This window comes from the organism of the source record quoted next, unplaced genomic scaffold (assembly GCF_019419815.1).
Source record: "Pyrus x bretschneideri cultivar Hongxiangsu unplaced genomic scaffold, Pyrus_bretschneideri_v1 Contig5, whole genome shotgun sequence".
NCBI classification, from domain to species: Eukaryota; Viridiplantae; Streptophyta; class Magnoliopsida; order Rosales; family Rosaceae; genus Pyrus; species Pyrus x bretschneideri.
Genome location: NW_025999787.1, coordinates 9,105,741 through 9,127,804, shown reverse-complemented (window position 1 = coordinate 9,127,804; position 22,064 = coordinate 9,105,741). Strand labels below are relative to the sequence as shown.

The 22,064-nt window shown below is 38.2% G+C and overlaps 2 protein-coding genes across 2 annotated transcripts; one reads left to right on the top strand and one right to left on the bottom strand.

Annotated features, from left to right (window-relative positions):
• The first annotated feature begins 873 nt into the window (after window positions 1-873).
• On the top strand, window positions 874-4,303 carry LOC103945612 (28S ribosomal protein S29, mitochondrial). Its single transcript, XM_009356212.3, has 7 exons — window positions 874-1,277; window positions 1,375-1,541; window positions 2,186-2,397; window positions 2,581-2,838; window positions 2,942-3,028; window positions 3,233-3,405; window positions 3,789-4,303. Exons 1-7 carry the CDS (start codon window positions 937-939, stop codon window positions 3,907-3,909), a joined length of 1,359 nt encoding a protein of 452 aa, XP_009354487.2. The 5' UTR covers window positions 874-936; the 3' UTR covers window positions 3,910-4,303.
• Window positions 4,304-4,530: 227 nt separating this feature from the next.
• On the bottom strand, window positions 4,531-15,360 carry LOC103945602 (E3 ubiquitin-protein ligase listerin). Its single transcript, XM_009356205.3, has 16 exons — window positions 15,141-15,360; window positions 14,917-15,031; window positions 14,521-14,583; window positions 14,346-14,423; window positions 14,134-14,225; window positions 12,915-13,017; window positions 12,071-12,223; window positions 11,285-11,943; window positions 10,660-11,149; window positions 9,629-10,137; window positions 8,640-9,372; window positions 7,825-8,518; window positions 6,523-7,556; window positions 5,935-6,393; window positions 5,442-5,672; window positions 4,531-5,124 (listed from the first exon to the last, which is right to left on the bottom strand). The coding sequence occupies exons 1-16, from the start codon at window positions 15,194-15,196 to the stop codon at window positions 4,897-4,899; spliced, it is 5,697 nt and encodes a 1,898-aa protein (XP_009354480.2). The 5' UTR covers window positions 15,197-15,360; the 3' UTR covers window positions 4,531-4,896.
• Between the last annotated feature and the right edge of the window lie 6,704 nt (window positions 15,361-22,064).

Below are 22,064 nucleotides of genomic sequence, written 5' to 3'. Positions count from 1 at the left end.
ATTTTAAATTTTAAATTTAAAATGATTTCTAACCGCATAATATACGATAAACGGTCACGATCATGGGATCCCCAAGAAAAGAGTCCGGCGAGAATCCTTTCCCGTATTTTATAATCTGCCTGGTTCTTTTCTTTTGACGCGTGTTATGGCCTCTGTGAATGAGAGATTTGTTAGTGTGCTGAAAATACAGGACGGCACACCAATAATGCAACTGGTTGTGATAAACCTTTCTGTTCTTGTTAATTGTAACTTGTTACTTTCTTTTAAAGCCAAATCCTTTTGAGTTGGATCACACAATCTTTAACTCTGACCCCATTAGCTCACTTATTGTCCATGCCACAAACACCACTATTGTGCACTGTCTATTATCATTAATCTTACTATATTTATCAATCACTCAAAACCATTTTATTCGTTTTCTATTATCTAACTATACCGTCCACCAGGGTAGTGCTATTTAAAAACACAAAGCTGACACATTTGGGGGCTCATTCTCTGATGAAAGTCGATTCACCATACGATGGTAGAGTTACCTCTAAGAAACGAGAGATTCTCCTTACACCAATTTATCAAGTGACAAACGTATATTTGATATGTGATTTACTTTTCGAACACGTAGCAAACATCCGTTGTACGGGTGGTGTCTTTAGGGTTGTGCGCTGGGTACAAGTTTCACACCGTGGCATGGATGGTATTTCACTTCTGCTTTGGTGGGCTTATACTTCCAAAACCCAGCTACACATTCGAAAGAGACGAAGCCCATCTGACCCAAAATATTACCGACTGTCAGGCCCTTTTTTTTTACCAAATAGATTTAGGCCCACTTTTTCTCAAAATTACAATTTTACCCACCAAATGGTGTGGCCAATTTCACAGTAGCAACGCTGTTTCGCCTTCTCCTCCAAAAAACCTCGCAAAACCCTTGAGGACGGCGAAATGTTTCGGACCCTTCTCCGACGGGCATCCGGGTCGGGCGGCCCAAGACCCGAGCCATGGAGGCTGACGGCGACGATGAGCTACTCGACGTCCAAGGACACCATGGCCAAGAAGACGAAGAAGACCGGCAAATCCAAAAACGATCCGGCATCAGCCGCCGACGACGCCGTATCGGAGGTCGACGCGGCTCTCTCCGGCCAAAATTCCCGCGCCCGCCAGCTCCAAGCCGACGAGAAGGACCGGTCGCTCGATGTGGGACCCAACGGCCGTCCTCTGTTCACTTCCACTCCGACACTCTCTCAGCTCAGTCGCAAGGACACCTGCTCCTACTTCAAGCTCAAGTAAAACCCTTACCCTAATCGAAATCTGTAACGAAGTCGATGTAGCTCTGTATCTATGTGTGTATTTATTGGGATGTGAATGCTTTTTGATTTGAAGGATGGAGGAATTGAACAATGTTTTGCCCGAGGGGTTGCCATTGGGGATGGTGAAGGAGTTCGAGGACGCAATGCAGAGCGCGGTGATCGTCCGCCAGAGCTTTCTCGATCTTCGTGACAATTTTCGAAGGATCGTGGACCCGCCGTTGGACTCGGTTAGCACTAAAGGTGCGTGCTTTGTGTTCCATTGATTGATGCATAATGCATTACTTGTTTAGAGCTGGTAAAGTTTGAGACTAATGCTTTTATTCGGCACAGTTGAAAAGGATTGTTTTTTGTTGTAGCATATTATAATCTATCTCGATTTTAAAGTTCCGATTTTGATATCTATAGATGTCCAATGGCTCATTATGCTAGTAGGAAACTAGGAAGCTAGAAAGTTGCATAAAGTTTTTAGATTTCTTAATCTGACAAGGCCTCGTTATGCTTTCTATAGATTCTGATATTGCTTTATAGTTAATCGATGCTGTAATTCGTATTTAGTACAGTTGAAAATGATGGGTTTTATGTTGTAGCTCAGTATGATCTAACTCCAATTTAAAGACCCAATTTTGATTAGTATAGATTTCCAAGGGTTCATAACTTCATAATTCATGTACTAGAAAATTGCTAATCACAAGGGTTGAAAACGAGGAGGCTATGAAATTGGATAAATATCTTGGATTGCTTAGTTTGGCAAGGCCTCATATGCTTTTCATTGTTTCCAATGTCCCTTTATGGATAATCAATGTTGCAATGCATACTTTAGTTTCACGTACATGTTGAATGATGGATCATGTGTAAGATGCCCTTATCCATGTTTTCCTTTTCAGGTAAAAAAGCCCAAAAGCAGATTGTCTTGGATGGTCCTGTAAGCTGCGGAAAGAGTATTACTCTTGCAATGTTAGTTCAATGGGCTCGTGAGGAAGGTTGGTTGGTTTTATATGTTCCGAGAGGCAGGGAGTGGACTCATGGAGGATTCTTCTATAAAAACCCACAAACAGGTCTTTGGGACACGCCTGTTCAGGCTGAAAATATTCTGAAGGTAAGATTGTGGAGCTTTCTTTTCTGTATTATAACATGCTGTTGACTTAAATACGATCAGTAGTCTCTGAGTACCTTTGAAGGGATTAAATTTTGACAAATAAGAATAGTCCATAAATCTTGGATTATGTGCTCTTGATCATCTCCATGGCTTTGTATTCATCTTTTTGTCATTTTATTCCAGGATTTCCTGAAATATAACGAATCCCATTTAAAACAATTGTCGTGCCAAATACTTGATCCTATTCCTTTGGGAGAAGGTGCTGGTGTTGGGTGGATGAGAGATGGAACTGATTCCATGGCAATGCCTGAAGGTTCAACTCTATATGACCTTGTTAATTCAGGAATCAGGCACACTCATGCAGCTGTTGGAGTGGTAGTTCATTTGAGGAAGGAATTATCTCTTGTGAAAAACATTCCCGTGCTTATTGCAGTTGATCAGGTGCAACTGATTACTTGATAATTGATATTTATTTTATTAATGAATTTTGTTTCTAGAGCTGTGTTGTAAACTTTTGCTGTATTTTTATGCTCGCTTTCTGCAGTATAATAACTGGTTTACGTTCAGTGAGTATGAAGAGCCAGTAACCGTTCGTTCTACTCGACCAATACATGCTAAAGAACTCGCTACGGTAGGTCCCCTCCGTTTGGTTGAGAATAATGTTGGTGTATGCTTCTAATTCGTAAATCTTTATATGTGAGGACCATCAGAATGTCCATTCATCTATGTTTATGCAATCAAGTTTGGGTGTACAAGTTGGTATTAAGTTATGGTTTGTCTGCAATATTTTGTATATTGAAAACTGATGCACACACATGTGACACAAATTTTCCAGGTGAAGGCTTTTAGATCTATGCGGAATGATGACATGATGGTGGGCGCATTTTCACATTCAACAGCAGTAGGAAAGCTTCGTCAAGACTTGCCAGATGTGCCCGTACATGCTCGCGTCAACCTTTCACGCTACACTTTAGATGAAGCAGCAGCTGTTTGCCATTACTACCTTAGGTATGTAGTTAATGCTTGCCAAGTTTTCAATGCAGTCTTATTGCATCATTTTATATTAGATTGCGTATATACTCCGATTTAATTTGTTTTACCATGACACATGCGAATGTCATTTGAAAAATTAGTAAAAGATAGATAGTACATATATCTTAATTTTCGGTTTAAGACAATAATTATTAATGTGTCAGACATGGTTTGGTGTCCTTCAAATTCAAGTGACTGACATTAGGCCAACAACCACATAATGAAAATGCATTATTCTTTATGTCAGTGCTTACAATCAAACTCGTCGGAGGCTTGCTTTCATGTCTAAAACTTTCGTAATGTTTTTGCCCTGCAAACTTTTCACATTCTCAGCCTTTTTCTACTGTATTATATGGCAGACAGAGGCTTATTCGCCGCGAAGCATTCACAGAGGAAAACTGGAAGAAAGTATACTACTTGTCGAATGGAAATGGAGCAGAAATGAGATGGCTAGTTCCTTTGATGCGGGCTGATAGTTAGTTCCTTTGACACGGGAAACGGTTGGTTCCTTTCGATAAGGTGAAAGGCGAATATGATTTTTGTATCACGGTAGTTACAGAAGACACAAACTGGCAGAGCTGCTTTTTTTTTTCGCCTCACGGGCCCCCGTTGATTTTGATCTTATTCAATCATAATTTGTTACTGCTTTTGATTAACATACTCATGATCATAGCAAAAATATCGTTTATTTTTATCATTGAACTTGTAGTGCGATCGGATAAGTGTCTGAAGGGATTGTATCATATGTAGATCAGTTCACATTTTGTAGTTTCGATGTTGAACTCAACTCTTTTCATTTCATTTGCATTTTCAGATATATTTGAGAAACTTGTAACCTTTTTAAGTATGCAGACAGACAAAGAGTCACCGATGAGGAGAAATCTTGCAAGGGTTTACGGGTAGGTTGGGCTACTCTTTTTATGGTGAAACCTCAGTTTTCTTTATGATATCAGAGCAATTTGTCCCACATGTGAAGTCAACCAACTAGATGCACTCCACGTCACTCCATTTGTTTTAATCACATGTTTGGTTTAGAAATTCGCCACACATGAAGGGGACATATGAAGATGTAAAGGTTAAACTTAAAGAGTCGCACATCAGTTAAAGCAGAAATCTTGCAAGAACTTAATTAGGGTGTGCACTTAGTTACTGTGAATATACAAGCCCTTATAGATTGCTCTAACATCCAAGGTGAAGCAAGATTCGGGTCACGTTCGTCATTAGAAACTACTGAGAAATAATTATAACCTAAAAGCTCTAAGCATATATAATCGAAAAGGAGTGTCGGGTTAATGAAAAACCAAGATTCTAATTACACAACTAAGATGTAGCATTCAAAAATTCATAACTTGGCTGCACTCGGCATGGAGGGAGCTCATAAGGTAGAATTCACATTCTCCGATCACAATCAAAAGCCAACCACCGGTACTTATACCGACCGGATAAACGTTTAATTTTTGTGCGATATCAGAATGGAGACTGGCACAACGGGCAAGTTGATTTGTGAGAAGTTGAGAACCACTTGAAGAGGCAAGCGGAATGGAACTTGTGCTTGCAGGTCTTGCAGGCAAGGCGAGGAAGGCTGTGGTTTGCGGTATGGATGACGCTGTAACAAATAGGGCACTCCTCCACGCCTTCGAATTCTTTGTCAAAGTTGCGCTTCCATATCTTGATAGCTTCTGATAAAGCTCCATTCTGCATCACACAAGTTAAAAAAAACTATTGAATTGGTCCATCCGCTTTGTTATTACGACCTATTCATGTTATTCTGAACTTTCCTTTCGTCTCCCTCGCTAATCTTTAGACCCGCCTTGTGTAAGATCAAATTACCCCGCTTCATTTACCAAAAAATCAAAAACCCAGTTTCAGTGTGTGCTGCTGTTTCCCGCATATACGTTCATGATCAAATCAAATTTTATAATAGTATTAGAAAGATTTGTTAGTCTTCGCTATTGCCACTAAGTGATAAGTGTAATTCTCCTATAAATGCAAGGTTAATTAGTTCAATTTACCTGATTACGAACGAAAGACGCCATAGACATCAACCATTTTCTCTGCTTCACTTCACTAATACCTAGGCTCCTCCGACAATCAACATCGACTGGTCGTAACGGGTAAGATGAAGGAAGACGGATAACAAGGTCCAGTCCAGTCTCATCCTTTGTATAGGTAGCAACAACCTCATTTGCTGACTTGCTTACGATAATCGAAAAATTCTCATCAGTTATTTCATCCTTTTTAATCTGCACGAGAATTAGAACACAATTTATTGTCATTTGAGGATACTATTCTTGATTGCTAAAGTAATTGAGGATACTATTCTACAACTGTTCAATAATCGCACTGCAAACATGGTTAAGTTATCAATTATAGCAGCATTTTATAGATTCCTGCGTGTATGAACAAGTTCGCACTAGAGAAGCAGCGGAGTAAAATCATGGTTGACAAGCTACGGCCACCTCAGAAGCAACACAAAATTAACAATATCTTTCAAGCTATACATACCAGGCTTAATTCGTTTGTGATGAGAGGTGGGCTGCACCATGATCTTGTGAAGGATTCAATTGCAGAGGATGTAGAACGATCACGTAAATCACTGAACCACTGTCTTACATAAGCAGGAAGGATGCGGAGCATCAAACCAAACATTGCTCCAGAAAGCGAAGCTATTTTCACAGGTTCAACAGGCCACAGAGATTGTACAGAAAACAATACTGAACCAGTTTTGATGGCGTGTGTTGCTGCAGCTGCAGCTTCTGCTATACCAGCAGGAAGCGCCGTATCTTTCTTCTTAAGAATAGGTGCCATGCACAGTTCTAGAGGAATATGCTGGAAAAGGCAATCTAGAATCACCGAACTAGCAGAATCTTGTATATACTGGACGAGTCTCTCCCTTGCAGGTGATGAGGATGGTAATGACCATAAATGAGATAGCAACAAAGACCATGCAAGGAAGACATGTACCTGCAAATTTGAGAACAAAAGAAATAAAAAACCATCGCAGAGAGCTAGAAAGTACTAAGTAACTGAAGATATAATGATGGAACGCAGGCCATAATGATTCATTTAGCTACTATGTGAAAGCACATTTACCCTCTGCTCTGCCACCAGGTCCATTTCAAGAACCTTATATGGTAGCTTTTCAATCATGCAAGATATTTCCTCTTTTAAATGGATGCTTGTTTCTGTTGATATATCAAGAGGGGATGAATCCTCTTCGCCATTAGTGACACTGTCTAAAGAAGCTTTGTCTTCAACAATAGCCAACTGTAATACAGGTTCCGATGAAATAATAGAATAAGCGGCAAACTGCAACAAAGGAACGGGTTTCGAAGAAAAAAGGATTGCATACAAAGCGCTAATGGCTCCTTTGCTGAGCCCCCAAAATTCTATTGACTTCACTGCTCTGTCTCTAGCGTTTGTCGATGAGTTGACAACATTTGAGGCCACCAACTCCCAAAAATGCGAATGTTCAGATCGGGATGATGAAATGAGAGATGCAGCCTCATCACAACAGGAGCGTGCGATGGCCTCTGCAATGCCGGTGCAAAAGAACAATCTAAGTATACCTTCTAAAATTCGATCTTTGATGGGGTCCCATCTTTCTGTTCTCAAGGGGTTTATGTTATCTGCATCTTCTGCTTGCTGGAGACCAAAAGGTCCACAACAGAGAGAAAATGATAAAAGGGCATTCTTCGCAATGTCTATAGTAAAGGAATCTGAAATATAGACAATTTTCCCAAGCTTATTAAGGACAGCATCGAGATTATCAGAAGGAAGGCGGCTTGTGATAATGTCATTAATATTTTCAGCAATTTCCTCCATCATTACAACAGCTGACTGAATCCAACGCCTTAACTGAGATAACACAAACTCCCAGTCTTCTTCATTAAACTCCTTCCAACAATAACCAACTGAAATAACCATTAGCCGAGATAGTAAAGTCTGCACAACTGGAAGCTGATTAATTACAGTTGATGTGCCAGGACCTCTCTGCTTCCGAAATAATTCAAGTAGGAGTGTTCTCTCTGCAGAGCTGACATTTCTCTCCAGCTTTGGTGTTTGTATGTCCCCCAGTGTACTAAAGGGATAACAAGCTATAACCAACTGAAGCCAATCTTCCATATCTACAGGAAGAAATAAAAATGACACATTAATAAAATTTCCGAGAAGACAATACTGTAAATCAATCACATAATCCTCAAGCAGTATCATTCATGGCCCTTTAATACAAGTGAAAGATGAGGGAGGCCAGCCCTACCTTGTCAAGGTGGGCATTCTATGTATGAAATAAAAACAGTTTCTATTCTTACTCTCAACCATGTGATTATTTACTTAACCTTAGTGAGATGACAAAAATAGATTTATTGACTTACAGCAATTACATGAATTTACCTTGTCCTGTTTGCCATGTGATCAAAGGTGGAAATGATATGGCTTTCTGAAGCCAGCCTTCAATAACATCCTGTACACGATTTTCCCCAGAAGAATCAGGCTGTGTCTCTTCATCGTTAGGTTTGATGCTTCTTTGACTTAATGGCCGAATAAGAACATTAACAATCAGAGGAAGAATCCTCAAACAGTTTGCATTTATTGCTTCACCAACACAAAGCTTATTCACAAGCAGTTCCAACAGCATCACAGCTTTCTCTCTTTCCCATATATTATCATTAAACAGAGTGAAAAGTACAGCTACAAGAGCTCTCAAAAAGGGTTCTTCAATATCCTCCACTTCATCATTTGAAGTAGGCCATAGATAGACAAAACTCTGTGCATCACATCCTCCATGAATAAGTGCTCCATCAAGTAAAATGTTGAAAATAAAATCTAACAAGCTCTCCTGAGAAGAGAAATTTCTACTCTTCGCATATGCACTCAAGGAAGGTAAGAACGAAGAAACAGCACTTCCTCCTGGCCACCTCCATGTGCATAATATTTCACAAGCAAGCCAAGATCGAGTAAGCCCTTCATTTGTTGTTCCCTGGGAGGGAGGGAGACTATGTTTTACATGACCAGCAACAACTCTATCAATCCCAACTTCTGAGATGATCTTGTAAATAAATGAAACAAACTTGCGATGGCCAAAGTCCTGAATTTGTCATATATGTAAACTATAAGTCTACAAGTCTACACATTCCATGTAACAGAAGATTGCATAAACAAGAATGTATAACATTAACACATGTATAATTTGAATAATCCCCACGTACCTGGACATCAGCAGATGAATTTTTTAGCACTAATCCCTCTGGGCTACTAAAATCGGGAACAATCCACAAAGGCCAGCTATCACCCTTGCAAAGAAGTTGGTCTAACAGATTTTGCTCCTCATACTGATCCTGAGAGACACAATCAAGAACTTCAAGCATCCACAAGCAACACAAAGATGTGAATTTTTCTGTGTCTAGTTTATCTTCAATAAATATGGCAGATCTCATACTCTGAATCAAAATATTCCCCAATGCCTGCCGATTGTGTAAGCTAAGGCTTTTCCAGAACTGATTACTTATCTTACATCGAAAAGCATGAAAAGATTCACCAAATCCCAGCCTGGCCTTCAATTTTTCCTTTGATTCATCATGAGGGGCATCTTCTATTGTTGTTAATATTAACAGAAACTCCCAATCAATTATAAAAACTGCGGATAAGATAACTGGAACCAGCCCACTTTCTTCACCAAGTTTCTTCAAGGAAAACAAGGTGCCATCAAGTACTCCAAGAGCAAACTGAGCCATCTCAAACATGGTGACGGAACTTTCATATTCTGGCCCAATACAGTTTTCCACAGCGGTCAATAGAGGACCTGCATTCCTAACCCAAGTAAAGGAGGATGCCAGAATAAAAGAAAGCAACTTCTTGAATACCTCCTCAAATATCAGGATCAACGTATTTCTTGACACAAAAGATGTTTGATTGCTTTTTGTTGAACCACCGACAATAGTGCTGCAGATAAGGCAATAAAGTTTTAGTCCATGAAAGTGAAACACAACATTAAATGAGGACTTTAATCCTATATAATCATTTTCAGGTTACAATATCAGCCAGATACATATAAATCAAGTTTAGCAAAGATGCTTTGAGATGATCAATAGCTTTCTTTTTTAAATATAGAAGTAGTCAATCCCGGGAAAGAAGGAACGAATAATCTAGAGCTATTCAATCTTAACAAAATCAGTCAGAACAAATACCATACACATACCACAAAAACTGAGAATTACAAGTTCCGGAAGGTGGGGAACGAGCAACAGAAACAGCAGCTGACTCTAGAAGCTCATGATGCCAGTTTTCTGGGTTGCCCATGGATACTTCTCCTTCTTTAGTGCTTGCAATTCGATCTCTTGCTTTCTCTAAGAGCATTGACAATATGGTTATGTGGTCAGAGTCTAAAGAAGTTGCACATCCAGAATGTTCCAGAGCAGTCACATATCTGATAACAATATCCCATTGCTCAGAGAAATATTCATCATCAAACAATGAAAATAACAAATCAAGCCGAGCACTTAAGGAGCAGCTATTCCCATGCAAACACCACGGAACAAATTTCTCCTTGAATATTTGCATGAATAGATCTGCCTCTGTTTCTTTATCCCCCCTATCAATAGAATGCTCCCAAGAAAGATTCTTTTGGATAAGAAGCTTTTGGACTATCTTGCGTGGTCCAAATACAGAAACAGCAACTGATAGAATCTTCACACAATTAGGTGAATCCTGATGTCAAGAAAACGAGATAGAAGAGTGAATACTAGAAGTTACAAAGCATAATATGTAAATTATGCAATACATCGATTCTCAAGATGACATAATTCAATTCAGCGAATTCACTACCCATCTTTACGTCCATTACCATAACAATCTTTTTCTTTATTAACTTTAAAAAAACTACTGAATTGAAACATTTTCAGAAGACTGCAACAATTGGAAGGCAAGGGAAAGAATTAACAGAAAGACAACAAAGGTTGAGTTTTCTAAAACGAAAAAAAGTGAACTTTTATACTCCACAAGCTGCAATGTACGGAAAAACAAGTCAGCATGTAACCATAGGTACTATTCCGATGCAGCCAATAAAGATGCTAGCAAGAGACAACAGATATTGACAGCTACCCCAGAACATAGACAACTATCTCATCAGTTATAAGCTATCCGGATATTACAATATACAGAAGAAGAATATATATAATTCCTAACATAAATTTGTCTCAATTATCGAGGGGTTGTGCAATAGCTACTTACATGTGATCTCATCAATGGGAATGACTTAGATAACATTGGTCCAACTAAACAACCCAAAGGCCAACTTTGACCTTTCTGCATTGCATGTTCTCCAAGTAATGATATAAATTGAATAATTCGTTCTGCAAGCTCACTGTCTGTTCCCAATTTACCATCATCATTAAACAAACCCAGACAATTCTCGTCAAATTCTGCGGAGAAAGCTGAGAGCAAATCATGCTGGAGCGAATAAATGCCTGAAAGAATCCCAACAATGCAGTTCCCCAACTCTCTCAAGTAGCTCATTGGGTACATAATATTCAATGTTCCCACAGTCTTCTCGTTGGAAATCAAACCACTTTCACATGAATCTGCTGATAATCTGGATAAGGTTTTCTCCTTATGTTTTGAGCTACTAGCAAAAAGGTAATCTCGCCACAACAGCTTTACCAGAACATTTTTGACAAGATTTACTTGAAAAGGAGAGATGGAATCCACTTTGTCACAATATCTGGTATCAGAAGAAAAACAATTAAAATATGAAAGTAAAAAAAAGGGAATAAAAATACATAAACTGAAAATCCCCCTGGGCACAAAACCAGATGGATTCACAAAATTATTGAACACCATCAGAAAAAAATCTCACCTTGATGCATTACGGAATCCCCAAAGCAAGCAGTCTTTAAAAGCCCCAAGAAATGCTAATCTATCTGCATTTAAGGAATGAGATGGATTCCTTCCTGCCCACAGGTTCTGGAAAAATTCAAGCAAAAAAGTTTCTCCCACTACTGCTTTAGATGGCACAGTGTCTAAAAAAGGTAGTAAAGCTGGATAAGAAATCTGCTGAGATCCAAAGCACCCATTTCTAAGAAAATTCCAGAATCGATTTAGTACTACTTTCTGTACATTAATAGAAGTCCAACTGTCAGGAAACCTTTTAGAAAATAGCAAAACTGCATCCCACATTGATGAATGACAAGCAGGATCCGTCTCCTGAAATGCACCAAATACTGCAGCAGCAAGAGTTTTCATGTTTCCTTCACTAAAGGCATGAGGAATGTTTCTAATGAAACTACTTAATACAGAATATGTGGCTGAACGGATAGCAGAAATCGGAGATTTCAAGAAGTCTACAAAATATTTATGAACAGTGAACAAGTTTTCAGCAAAAGAAATAGCTGTTTCCCTAGCTTTCAAAGCATGTTTTGGTGGAGCATTTATCTTCTCAGAGTCTGGTCTTCCTTCTTGTTTGCAAACCAAGACATCAAGAAGTGTAGCCAATGCCAGAAGTGAAGAAGATATCACCTGCAATCCAACAGGATAAGAAACATTAAATCTGAGAGTATTGTTTCATTAAGTTCTTCTAATGAGACATATGCTCATGGTTTAAAGCATATTACACTGGGATAAGATAACATATTCTAAAGCATACCTGCTGATGCATCTCTTCTAATTCATCAACAGCAGTTGCTTTTTCAGACATACTTTGCGGCGTAAGCCTCAGATTTTCTTCCAAATAGGTAAAAACCTCTGCTGTGCATAAAATTAAAGCATCGAGTCTCTTTTCCTGAGCTGGAAAAGCTGCCTGTTGTGAGCAACAATTACAGTCATGTCAAGAGTTAACCCAAAGTCGTATATGAAACACAAAAAAGGAGTTTCAAAGAATAGGTCAATCAGCACCAGGTTTGAACAATAAAACAATCTTCATAGCCCCTTGCAAAAAAGAAAGAAATAATTGAGAAGAAAATATTACAAAAGGTGTGGATATGGTGAGAATAAGTATTATGAACTTAAGGCAACAGTACCAACAGTTAAGAGAAGGCTGGACCAATTTGAGGCCCAAGTACACCACAAATGTGTGGTAGGTAGCCCAGGCCAAGAGATCAAAGCTAAAGCCCAGACAAAAAATTGCACTCTGGAATAGCACATCTCCAACCAATAAAGTACCATTGTGGGGGCATACTCCACTGCATTCAGCCTAATAGGGTTGCACCTATTCCATGCAATATACTTGATAGATTATTATACTCAATACATTGCTTTTCGATGAGAATATACTTGATAGATTCTGAATTTTCTACATTAGGCTCAGCCCTTGAATTTTTGTGTTTCCTTTGAAAAAGGGATAAAATTCACAAATTTCTAAAATATAACACTCATTTTCATTCTTCATTTCAAGTAGAATTTCAATACTTCTATTGATGCAAAATCTAGCATTTTGAGGGCAATATCTAATACTAAGCAACACAAAAAATGACAATACTTCGCAAAATAACCTGTAATGAGCGCTTTGCAGCTTGAGCAACTTCAGAAAGTCGGTCGAATTGAGAAAACCACCATGGTCCCATCAGAGACTTTAGATGTGGAGCTAAATCTCTCCTAAACAAACAACCATGATTGTCTCAGTGCATTTAGGAAAAGTTGAGCTAATCAGTACATGATGATCTTACACATGCAACTACTATGCATTGACAATAAAGGCACTTCAAAGCATAGGGATTTAATCATTTTAAAAGAGGTCCTATGTGAATAAGGTTTGAGAAATGCTAAAAAGAGGTCAGGGGACGCCGAGGCAGGGAAGGAGGGAGGTTCTACACACAATGTAACTATGTGAAAAAAAAAAAAAAAAAATAGCATTTACAAACCATCACCTGGTGTGTGGATTATTAGAGCCTATTTGGTACTCTACTTGAATCCAACTTTTTAAACTCAAAAACAATTTTCAAGTTTTAGGCCTTAAAAACTTGTCTGGTAGGACTATTTTCAAAAACTAAACTCAAGACTAACTCAAAAATATAGTCTATTATCTAAAAACACAAAAAGTGAGTTTTTAGAGTTTTTAAACTTAAACTCACTCTTTCTTTTCTCTCCCTTCTCCCCCTCTCACTCCAAATCTATCTCTCTCTCTTTTCTTCTTTCTCTCTCCCTCTTCTCTTTTTTTTTTTTTTACCTTTTTGGTCTCTCCTCCAATCCGCTCTCTTCATTCTCTCGGTTCTTTCTCTCACTCCTCTTCCTCTCTATCTCCTCCGATCCTCTCACTTCTTTCTCTTTCCTCCACTCATCTCTTACTTTCTTTCCTCCTCTCTCCTCTTTCTCTCCCGACCCCCTCTTTTTGGATCTTTTTGTCTAGTTTAAGTTGTATGATTTAAAATTTTTAAATCACATGCCAAACAAGTTTTTGATCTTATAGAAAATTGTTTTCAAGAAAAATTCTTAAGAAATGTTTTGAGACGTTATAAAAATTTTCAAATAGGATACCAAACAAGGCCTAAAATTATTGTGCTGTTTTCAAAGAGAATCCTCACCTCACATAGGAGCTTATCAATCAAGCTAAAAATGTATACAACTACCAAACCAAATCAATGAATTTTCCACGGTATATCCGACAAGATTTAAAGCTCAGGATAGAATTCTCCTTTAAATTCACAGATTTCAAAACAGCATGTTTTATCCAGAAACAACAGGCAGAAAAGTAAAAAGTGAAAGTAGACAAACCCAACAGCAGTGACAAGATTGTTCATCGTGTCATGAGTTGCTCGCCGAACATCCCTATTGTAGTCCACCACAAGCTTTTTGTATTCAAATGCCTACAAAAAAAAAGCGTGGCGTAAGTCTAAATTACATGAAAAAGTTAGCCAAAACTATAATGCAAGATACATGATTTTGCTTTAACTCTAATGTTATTATGAAGCAGCAAGAAACTATACCCATTGCGGAATGATTGGTATTATGTCCATCGTGGACTTTTCCTTGAGCAGTGCGGATAGAGATGCCAAAGCTTTAAGCTATTAAAGAGCACAAGTCAAATCAAATCTTACCATCACACACAAACAAATATCAAAGTATTAAGGGTTAAGAACATGCGTGCTTACACAAGCTTACCTTGGTGGTCGGATCTTTCCTTGCAAGTCTCTTCAAATGTAGAGCCAATTCACTATCTACATCCTGCATTAACGAAAAATCAATATGGAACCAGATACTCAGCTCATCCGAAACGAGGTTGCACATGAACTCCCTTATTAATAGTAAATTTCTTTAAGCAAAATGGGAACTTTAGTCTCATTGGAACAACTTAAATCAGCATTTTAAAGCCAAGAAAAAAAATTAATTAATTCCAATTAATTAAACTATCAAAGCATTAAGTTAAAAAAAAATAAAAAAATAAAAAAAAAAACAGAAATTACACACATTCTACCAGTTGATTTAAATGCAGTAAGCTTAAAAACAAGAACTTAATTAAATACTTCCAAAATTTAATAAATAATATGGAAAAAGTACCACATAGGGCGTAGAATCTTCGCTGGGGAGGGAAGCCTCGAGGCGAGAACCGCCGACGTAGCCACCGAAGCCCACCGTGGCAGTAGAACCCGACGGCACCAGCGACGCCGCCAGACTATCAATATCCATATAATAAAATATTAAACACATAAATATCGATGGAAAATTGAAATTTCTTGGTCATTTTGAGAATTTAAAAAGCGAAAATTCTCGTCTTTGTTTACCTGCTGCTTGAAGGGCGTGCCTTGCTCCTAGCTGCATCTCCTTTCTGTTTCCCCATTACTGTTTACTTCTTCAGAATTGAGTCGATACGACACCGTTTGAAGATGGAGATGGAGCGACTTGCAGAGCAAGAGGAGGCAGAAGAAGAAGGAGAGTTGCGATGCAATTTGCAGAGCTGGTGATTGTTTACAATACGAAACGACGCCGTCAGGTGTGGTGGTCCGAACGTGGGAAGGTTCTCAATATCAAGTGCGGGAAGGTATATGATATGTTGAGAAGGCCAGCCAATAAGATGTATGGTCCAAGAAAGCAAAGGGGTATTTTTGTCAGTTAAGATCCACCTGGTCGCTTGACCGGTCTATCTCTTCAGAGCATCCCCAGCGTGGGGTTTAGCTCGGGGGACGGGCTCCAAAACGGAGGCCCGAGTGAAGGTGGATCGGCTCCAGCGTTGGGAAGCCGGGGGGAAGGGGAAGGCCCGAGGGCCAGGCCCGTGAGGAATTGATAGGCCTTGAGCCCGGGGTGGGAGTGACGCCATGCTGACGCCAGAGTGGCGTCAGCCTATTATTTAATTTTTTTTGTGTCAGGCGCGTGCACCCCACCCGCGCGTGGGGGCGCGTCCTGACACTTTAATCAGAAAAAAAAAAAAGTTTTGTCTGTTATCGTTGGGAAGCCACGTGGCTTCCCACGGTACATTAGATCCTAACGGTCACTTAATGTGGACCGTTAGATCTCAACGGTAAAAAATTTTAAAATTGTCAGATTTAATATCCACCGTTCGATCTGAGATCAACGGTGGATATTAAAATGCTTTATAAATTAAAAAATAAATGAAAAAATAGTTTAAAAAATCTGAAAAGTTACCGTTGTGACACGTGGCACAATCTGGAGCGTTGGAATTCAAATTTTTTTATATTCAACGGCAGAGATTAATTAATTGAATAAAAATTCAAAAAAAAATGTAAAAAATTCAAAAAAATTCAAAAAAAAATGTAAAAAATTCAAAAAAATTCAAAAAAAAATCTGAAAAAAATTGTAAAAAAATTGTTTTTACTTTTCTATAAATACCTTCTCATTATCATCTACCTTCACAACAATTTCATATTTTCTCAACCACTTTCAATCACATTCCTTTCTTTGTCTCAAAGTTTGAATCCATTTTTTTTCAACAAAATGACCACTGGTGCAGGTACGAATTGGTCGCTTATTGAAGATGTTGCGTTGTGTACTAGCTGGGTTGAAGTTACTCATAGTTCGCTTACGGGTAATGAGATGCAGTTGCGAGAAATGTGGAGTCTTATTCATACCAATTATCTTGAGAAAATTGGTGGGAAAAGAACCAAAGAATCGATGTCCAGTCGTTGGAAATTACTTAGCCAATCGTTTAGTACGTGGAGAGACGCTTTGGCACAAGCTAGTAATAATATTCGAAGTGGGGAAAATTACTCGGATATGGTAACAAGATATTATTATTTATTGTTTGTATTCTTTATTTGTTACGTACAAAATTTATTATTTATTGTTACTTATTTGTTACATTATAATTATGTTGTTTGTTACATTATAATTATGTTATTGTTACTTATTTGTTACATTTATTTGTTACATTATAATTATGTTGTTTGTATTATTTATTTGTTACTTATTTTCATTAAAATTAATGTGTATATATATATATATATTTGTTAATTATTTTCATTATTTACTAAACTTGAAGCCTTCTTATTTGCTTTGTTACTTATTTTCATTATCTTTGTTACTTATATATATATATATGTATATATTTGCTAGTTACTTATTTTCATTATAATTATTTATTTGTATTATTTATTTGTTACTTATTTTTATTGTGTAGGAACTTCAAGCACAAGCTTGGTATGCTGCCAAAACCAAAGGCAAAAATAAATCATTCAACCGGTGGGAATGTTGGAATATTGTCAAAGATTGTCCTAAATTTAGAGTTGTGCCAGTTGGTCTAGAAGTGCATATGAACAGCACCCCTCTAAACTCTACACCCGATCATGTTCATGAAGATGATGCAGAAGAAGTGCCCGAAACGCCCCTCCCTGAACAAGCGTCGGGTTCGACCCGTTTTCCAATTAGGCCTCAAGGTAAGAAGGCTACAAAGAGAAAAGGGAGTGCTTCCAAGAACGATTATGCAAAGTTCATGGAAGAACTTACTCGCCAAGGTGAATTGACTTTGGCGAGGGAACTGGCGAAAGATGAGGTTGATAAGGCTGATAAGGCATCAAAAGCAGCAGCTGTTGAGAGAGAATTTTATGCTAATGAGAGAGAAAGAGAGCTACTTAGGCAAGAAATGGAACATGTTAGAGAAGAAAGACGAGCTCAACAAGATCGTGAGATTATGAACATGTCTTTAGAAGGGAAGTCTCCAAATTCTAAATTTTTTGGAAGTCAGAGAAAGCGGACGTGGTGCGAAGGAGGCGTGCAAGAGAAACAATAGCAAGCCAAGGTGGTTCTAGCACCGCAAGAGAAGATCATCCTAGCAGCACAAATTGGTTAAGTGATGATGAATAGAGTACTTTTTGTAATCGGAGCCCATAATTTTCCAATCACTTTGGGTTGTAATTTATTATTTATTGTTTGTATTATTTATGTTGTTTCCATGTTCATGAATATTTATTCAAATTAATTTGGTAAGTTATTTATATTAAGAATTAATTTGGTAAGTTATTTAATTTGGTAAGTTATTTATGTTGTTAAAAGTCCATTAAACATAAACATAAACATAAACATACTAAGAATTACATAAACATAAACATAACAAAATTACATAAACATAAACATAAACATACTAAGAATTACATAAACATAAACATAAAAAAATTACATAAAAAAATTACATAAACATAAACATAAAAAAATTACATAAACATAAACATAAACATATACTAAGAATTACATAAACATAAACATAAAAAAATTACATAAACATACCAAATTCAAAATAACACACTAAAATGAACTTAATTATCCTCAGCTTGTTTCAATGCCCACTGGTGCTCTATCAAGTCAATTTGTCGGGCATTGTGCATGTCTGGCATTTGAAATGCAGTATATCGTTGAATGAGCCTTTCATTGTAACGTCCATCCCTTTGTAATGGCTCATGTTGCACGGGGTCATCGGTGGCGTCATGAGCACAATATATACGTGTTCTTGAATTGTTCATCGGGTCTGGCTCATATTCATCAACAGCTTCATAATCGTACTCATCTTCCACAATCATGTTGTGAAGAATGATGCACGTCATCATGATGGATCGAAGCGACTCTACATCAAACAATCTGGCCGCACCCCTGACGATCGCCCAGCGAGCTTGGAGGATACCAAAACAACGCTCCACATCCTTCCTGCACCCCTCTTGACAGCTTGCAAAGTGTTTTTCCTTCGCACTCCGCGGACGTGGCACTGTTTTGACAAATGTTGACCAGCGCGGGTAGATGCCGTCAGCTAGGTAGTATGGCCCGTCGTACATACGTCCGTTGACCTCATATGTAACTTTTGGTGCCTTTCCTTGCAGGACATCGTTGAACACTGGGGATTGGGCAAGGACGTTGATGTCATTTTGAGCTCCCGGGACCCTGAAAAAGGCGTGCCAAATCCATGTATCAAAAGATGCCACCGCCTCCAGAATGATACTTTTTGCCCCTTTTCTGTCCCCGTAAGCGCCTTGCCATGCACTTGGACAGTTTTTCCACGTCCAATGCATACAATCAATGCTTCCAATCATTCCAGGAAAGCCACGCATCTCCGCCTTCTTCAACAGCCGCTCCAAGTCCATGTGTGTGGGTTTGCGGAGGTACTCAGCGGTGTAGATAGATTCGATTGCTCCGCAAAACCTCATCAGGGACTCAAGAATGGTTGATTGCCCCATCCTCGTTATCTCATCCACTTGGTCTGCAGATGCTCCATATGCAAGCATCCGCAAGGCAGCAGTAATTTTTTGCTCCGGCAGTAGACCCATAGCACCAAAATCATCTTTTTTTTGCACAAAATAAGAATCATGGTTGCAAACAGCAATCATGATTTTGTTGAACAAATGTCGTTCCATTCTAAAATGACGTCTAAAGTACGTATCAGGGAATGCACTATTAGAAACAAAATAATCATCCAAGAGTTCCATACCTCGTCGTTGCCTGCTTCTATCAATGTTTCCGGAACGCCTGGGCCTGCAGATCTGAGCCGCAGCTTGGATGACTCGACGGGAATGTGAGGCTCTGCCCCTTCTTACGTCGTCATCTCTCATTTGACGCTCCTCATCTTCTTCCCTCTCATTTCTTACCCCCTGCTGATTGAACATTGATTCTGATTGGTTAAACAAGTCTTCCTCTTCCTGATTCAATTCCCACATCATCCTTGAGGAAGAAGAAGAAGACATTGAAAGAAAGAAACAGAAACTATGAATATTGAAACTGATTTTTGTGAATAAGGAAGCAGAAATTTTGAGATCAATGATAGAGATCTTGAGAATTTTGGTGTGAGATTTGTGAAGATGGATGGTGGATTATATAGAGGATTCAGAAAGGATTAGGTTCTGCATAATGCCACGTGGCATGCCGTCATTCGTTAAAAATCTGATGGAAATCTATCATCCAAGATTGTTAACAGATTATGACACGTGGCATGCCGTCATTCGTTTAAAATCTGATGGAAATCTATCCTCAAAGATTGTGAACCGATTATGACACGTGGCGCGACGTGATTGGTTAATAATCTTATCAGAAATCCATATTATAATTATTTATTTTGTATTATTTAATAATACTTAGGATAATGACACGTGGCGCACCGACAACGATTAAAAATCTTATCCGATATTACATTTAAAATTATTTTGTATTAATTTTATAAATAAAAAAAATACTAATATTTTATTGCCTATTGCCAGGGCTATAGAAGTGTAACGGTGGAAATGCAAAATCTATTGCCAGGGCTACTTACTGTTCATTAAGGGCAATTACTGTTCATTAGGTGGATTGAATAGTGAATTGCCAGGGGGGAGGGCTCCAACGCTGGAGTTGCTCTCAGAGCAAGCCCAGCGTGGGCTATAGCTCAGGGGAAGGTGGAGGTCCGAGCTCCGGGCTCGTGGGGAATTGCCAATCCGAGAGTCTGAGGTCATGTGACGTCAGCGCTGACGTTAGCCTGGCGTCAGCGCAATATTTAATTTTTTTTGTGTCAGACGCGTGCACCCCACTCGCGCGTGGGGGCGCGTCGCCGACACAAAATCAGAAAAAAAAAAAGTTTGTCAGTTACCGTTGGGAAGCCACGTGGCTTCCCACGGTCCGTTAGATCTCAACGATTACTTAATTTGGACCGTTCGATCTCAACGGTCAAAAAAAATAAAAAAGTCAGATTTAATATCCACTGTTCGATCTGAGATCAACGGTGGATATTAATATTCTTTATAAATAAAAAAATAAAAGAAAAAATAGTTTTAAAATTAAGAAAAGTTACCGTTGTGACACGTGGCACAATCCGGAGTGTTGGAATTCAAATTTTTTTATATCCAACAGCAGAGATTAATTAATTGAATAAAAATTTTAAAAAAAATTGTAAAAAATTCAAAAAAAAATCTGAAAACTCTGAAAAAAATTGCAAAAAAAATTGTTTTTACTTTTTTATAAATACCTTCTCATTATCATCTACCTTACACAACAATTTCATATTTTCTCAACTACTTTCAATTACATTTCTTTCTTTGTCTCAAAGTTTGAATCCATTTTTTTCAACAAAATGACCACTGGTGCAGGTACGAATTGATCGCTTATTAAAGATGTTGCGTTGTGTACTAGCTGGGTTGAAGTTACTCATAATTCGCTTACGGGTAATAAGATGCAGTTGCGAGAAATGTGGAGTCTTATTCATACCAATTATCTTGAGAAAATTGGTAGGCAAAGAACCAAAGAATCAATGTCCAGTCATTGGAAATTACTTAGCCAATCGTTTAGTACGTGGAGAGACGCCTTGGCACAAGCTAGTAGTAATATTCGAAGTGGGGAAAATTAATCGGATCAGGTAACAATATATTATTTATTTGATACCCAAATTTTTATTATAATTATTTGTTTGTATTATTTATTTGTTACTTATTTTTATTATAATTATTTATTCGTATTATTTATTTGTTACTTATTTTCTTTATAATTATTTATTTGTTACTTATTTTCATTATATTTATTTATTTGTATTATTTATTTGTTACTTATTTTCATTGTGTAAGAACTTTAAGCACAAGCTTGGTACGCTGCTAAAACCAAAAGCAAAAATAAATCATTCAACCGGTGGGAATGTTGGAATATTGTCAAAGATTGTCTTAAATTTAGAGTTGTGCCAGTCGGTCCAGAAGTGAACATGAACAGCACCCCTCTACACTCTACATCCGATCATGTTCATGAAGATGATGCAGAAGAAGTGCCCGAAACGCCCCTCCTTGAACAAGCGTCGGGTTCGACCCGTTATCCAATTAGGCCTCAAAGTAAGAAGGTTTCAAAGAGAAAAGGGAGTGCTTCCAAGAATGATTATGCAAAGTTCATGGAAGAACTTACTCGCCAAGGTGAATTGACTTTGGCGAGGGAACTGGCGAAATATGAGGCTGATAAGGCTAGAGATAACGCAAAAGCAGTAGCTATTGAGAGAGAATTTCATGCTAATGAGAGAGAAAGAGAGCTACTTAGGCAAGAAAGGGAACATGTTAGAGAAGAAAGACGGGCTCAACAAGATCGTGAGATTATGAACATGCCTTTAGAAGGGAAGTCTCCAAATTCTAAATTTTTTTGGAAGTCAAAGAAAACGGACGTGGTGCGAAGGAGGCGTGCAAGAGAAGAGATAGCAAGCCAAGGTGGTTCTAGCACCACAAGAGAAGATCATCCTAGCACCACAAATTGGTTAAGTGATGATGAATAGAGTA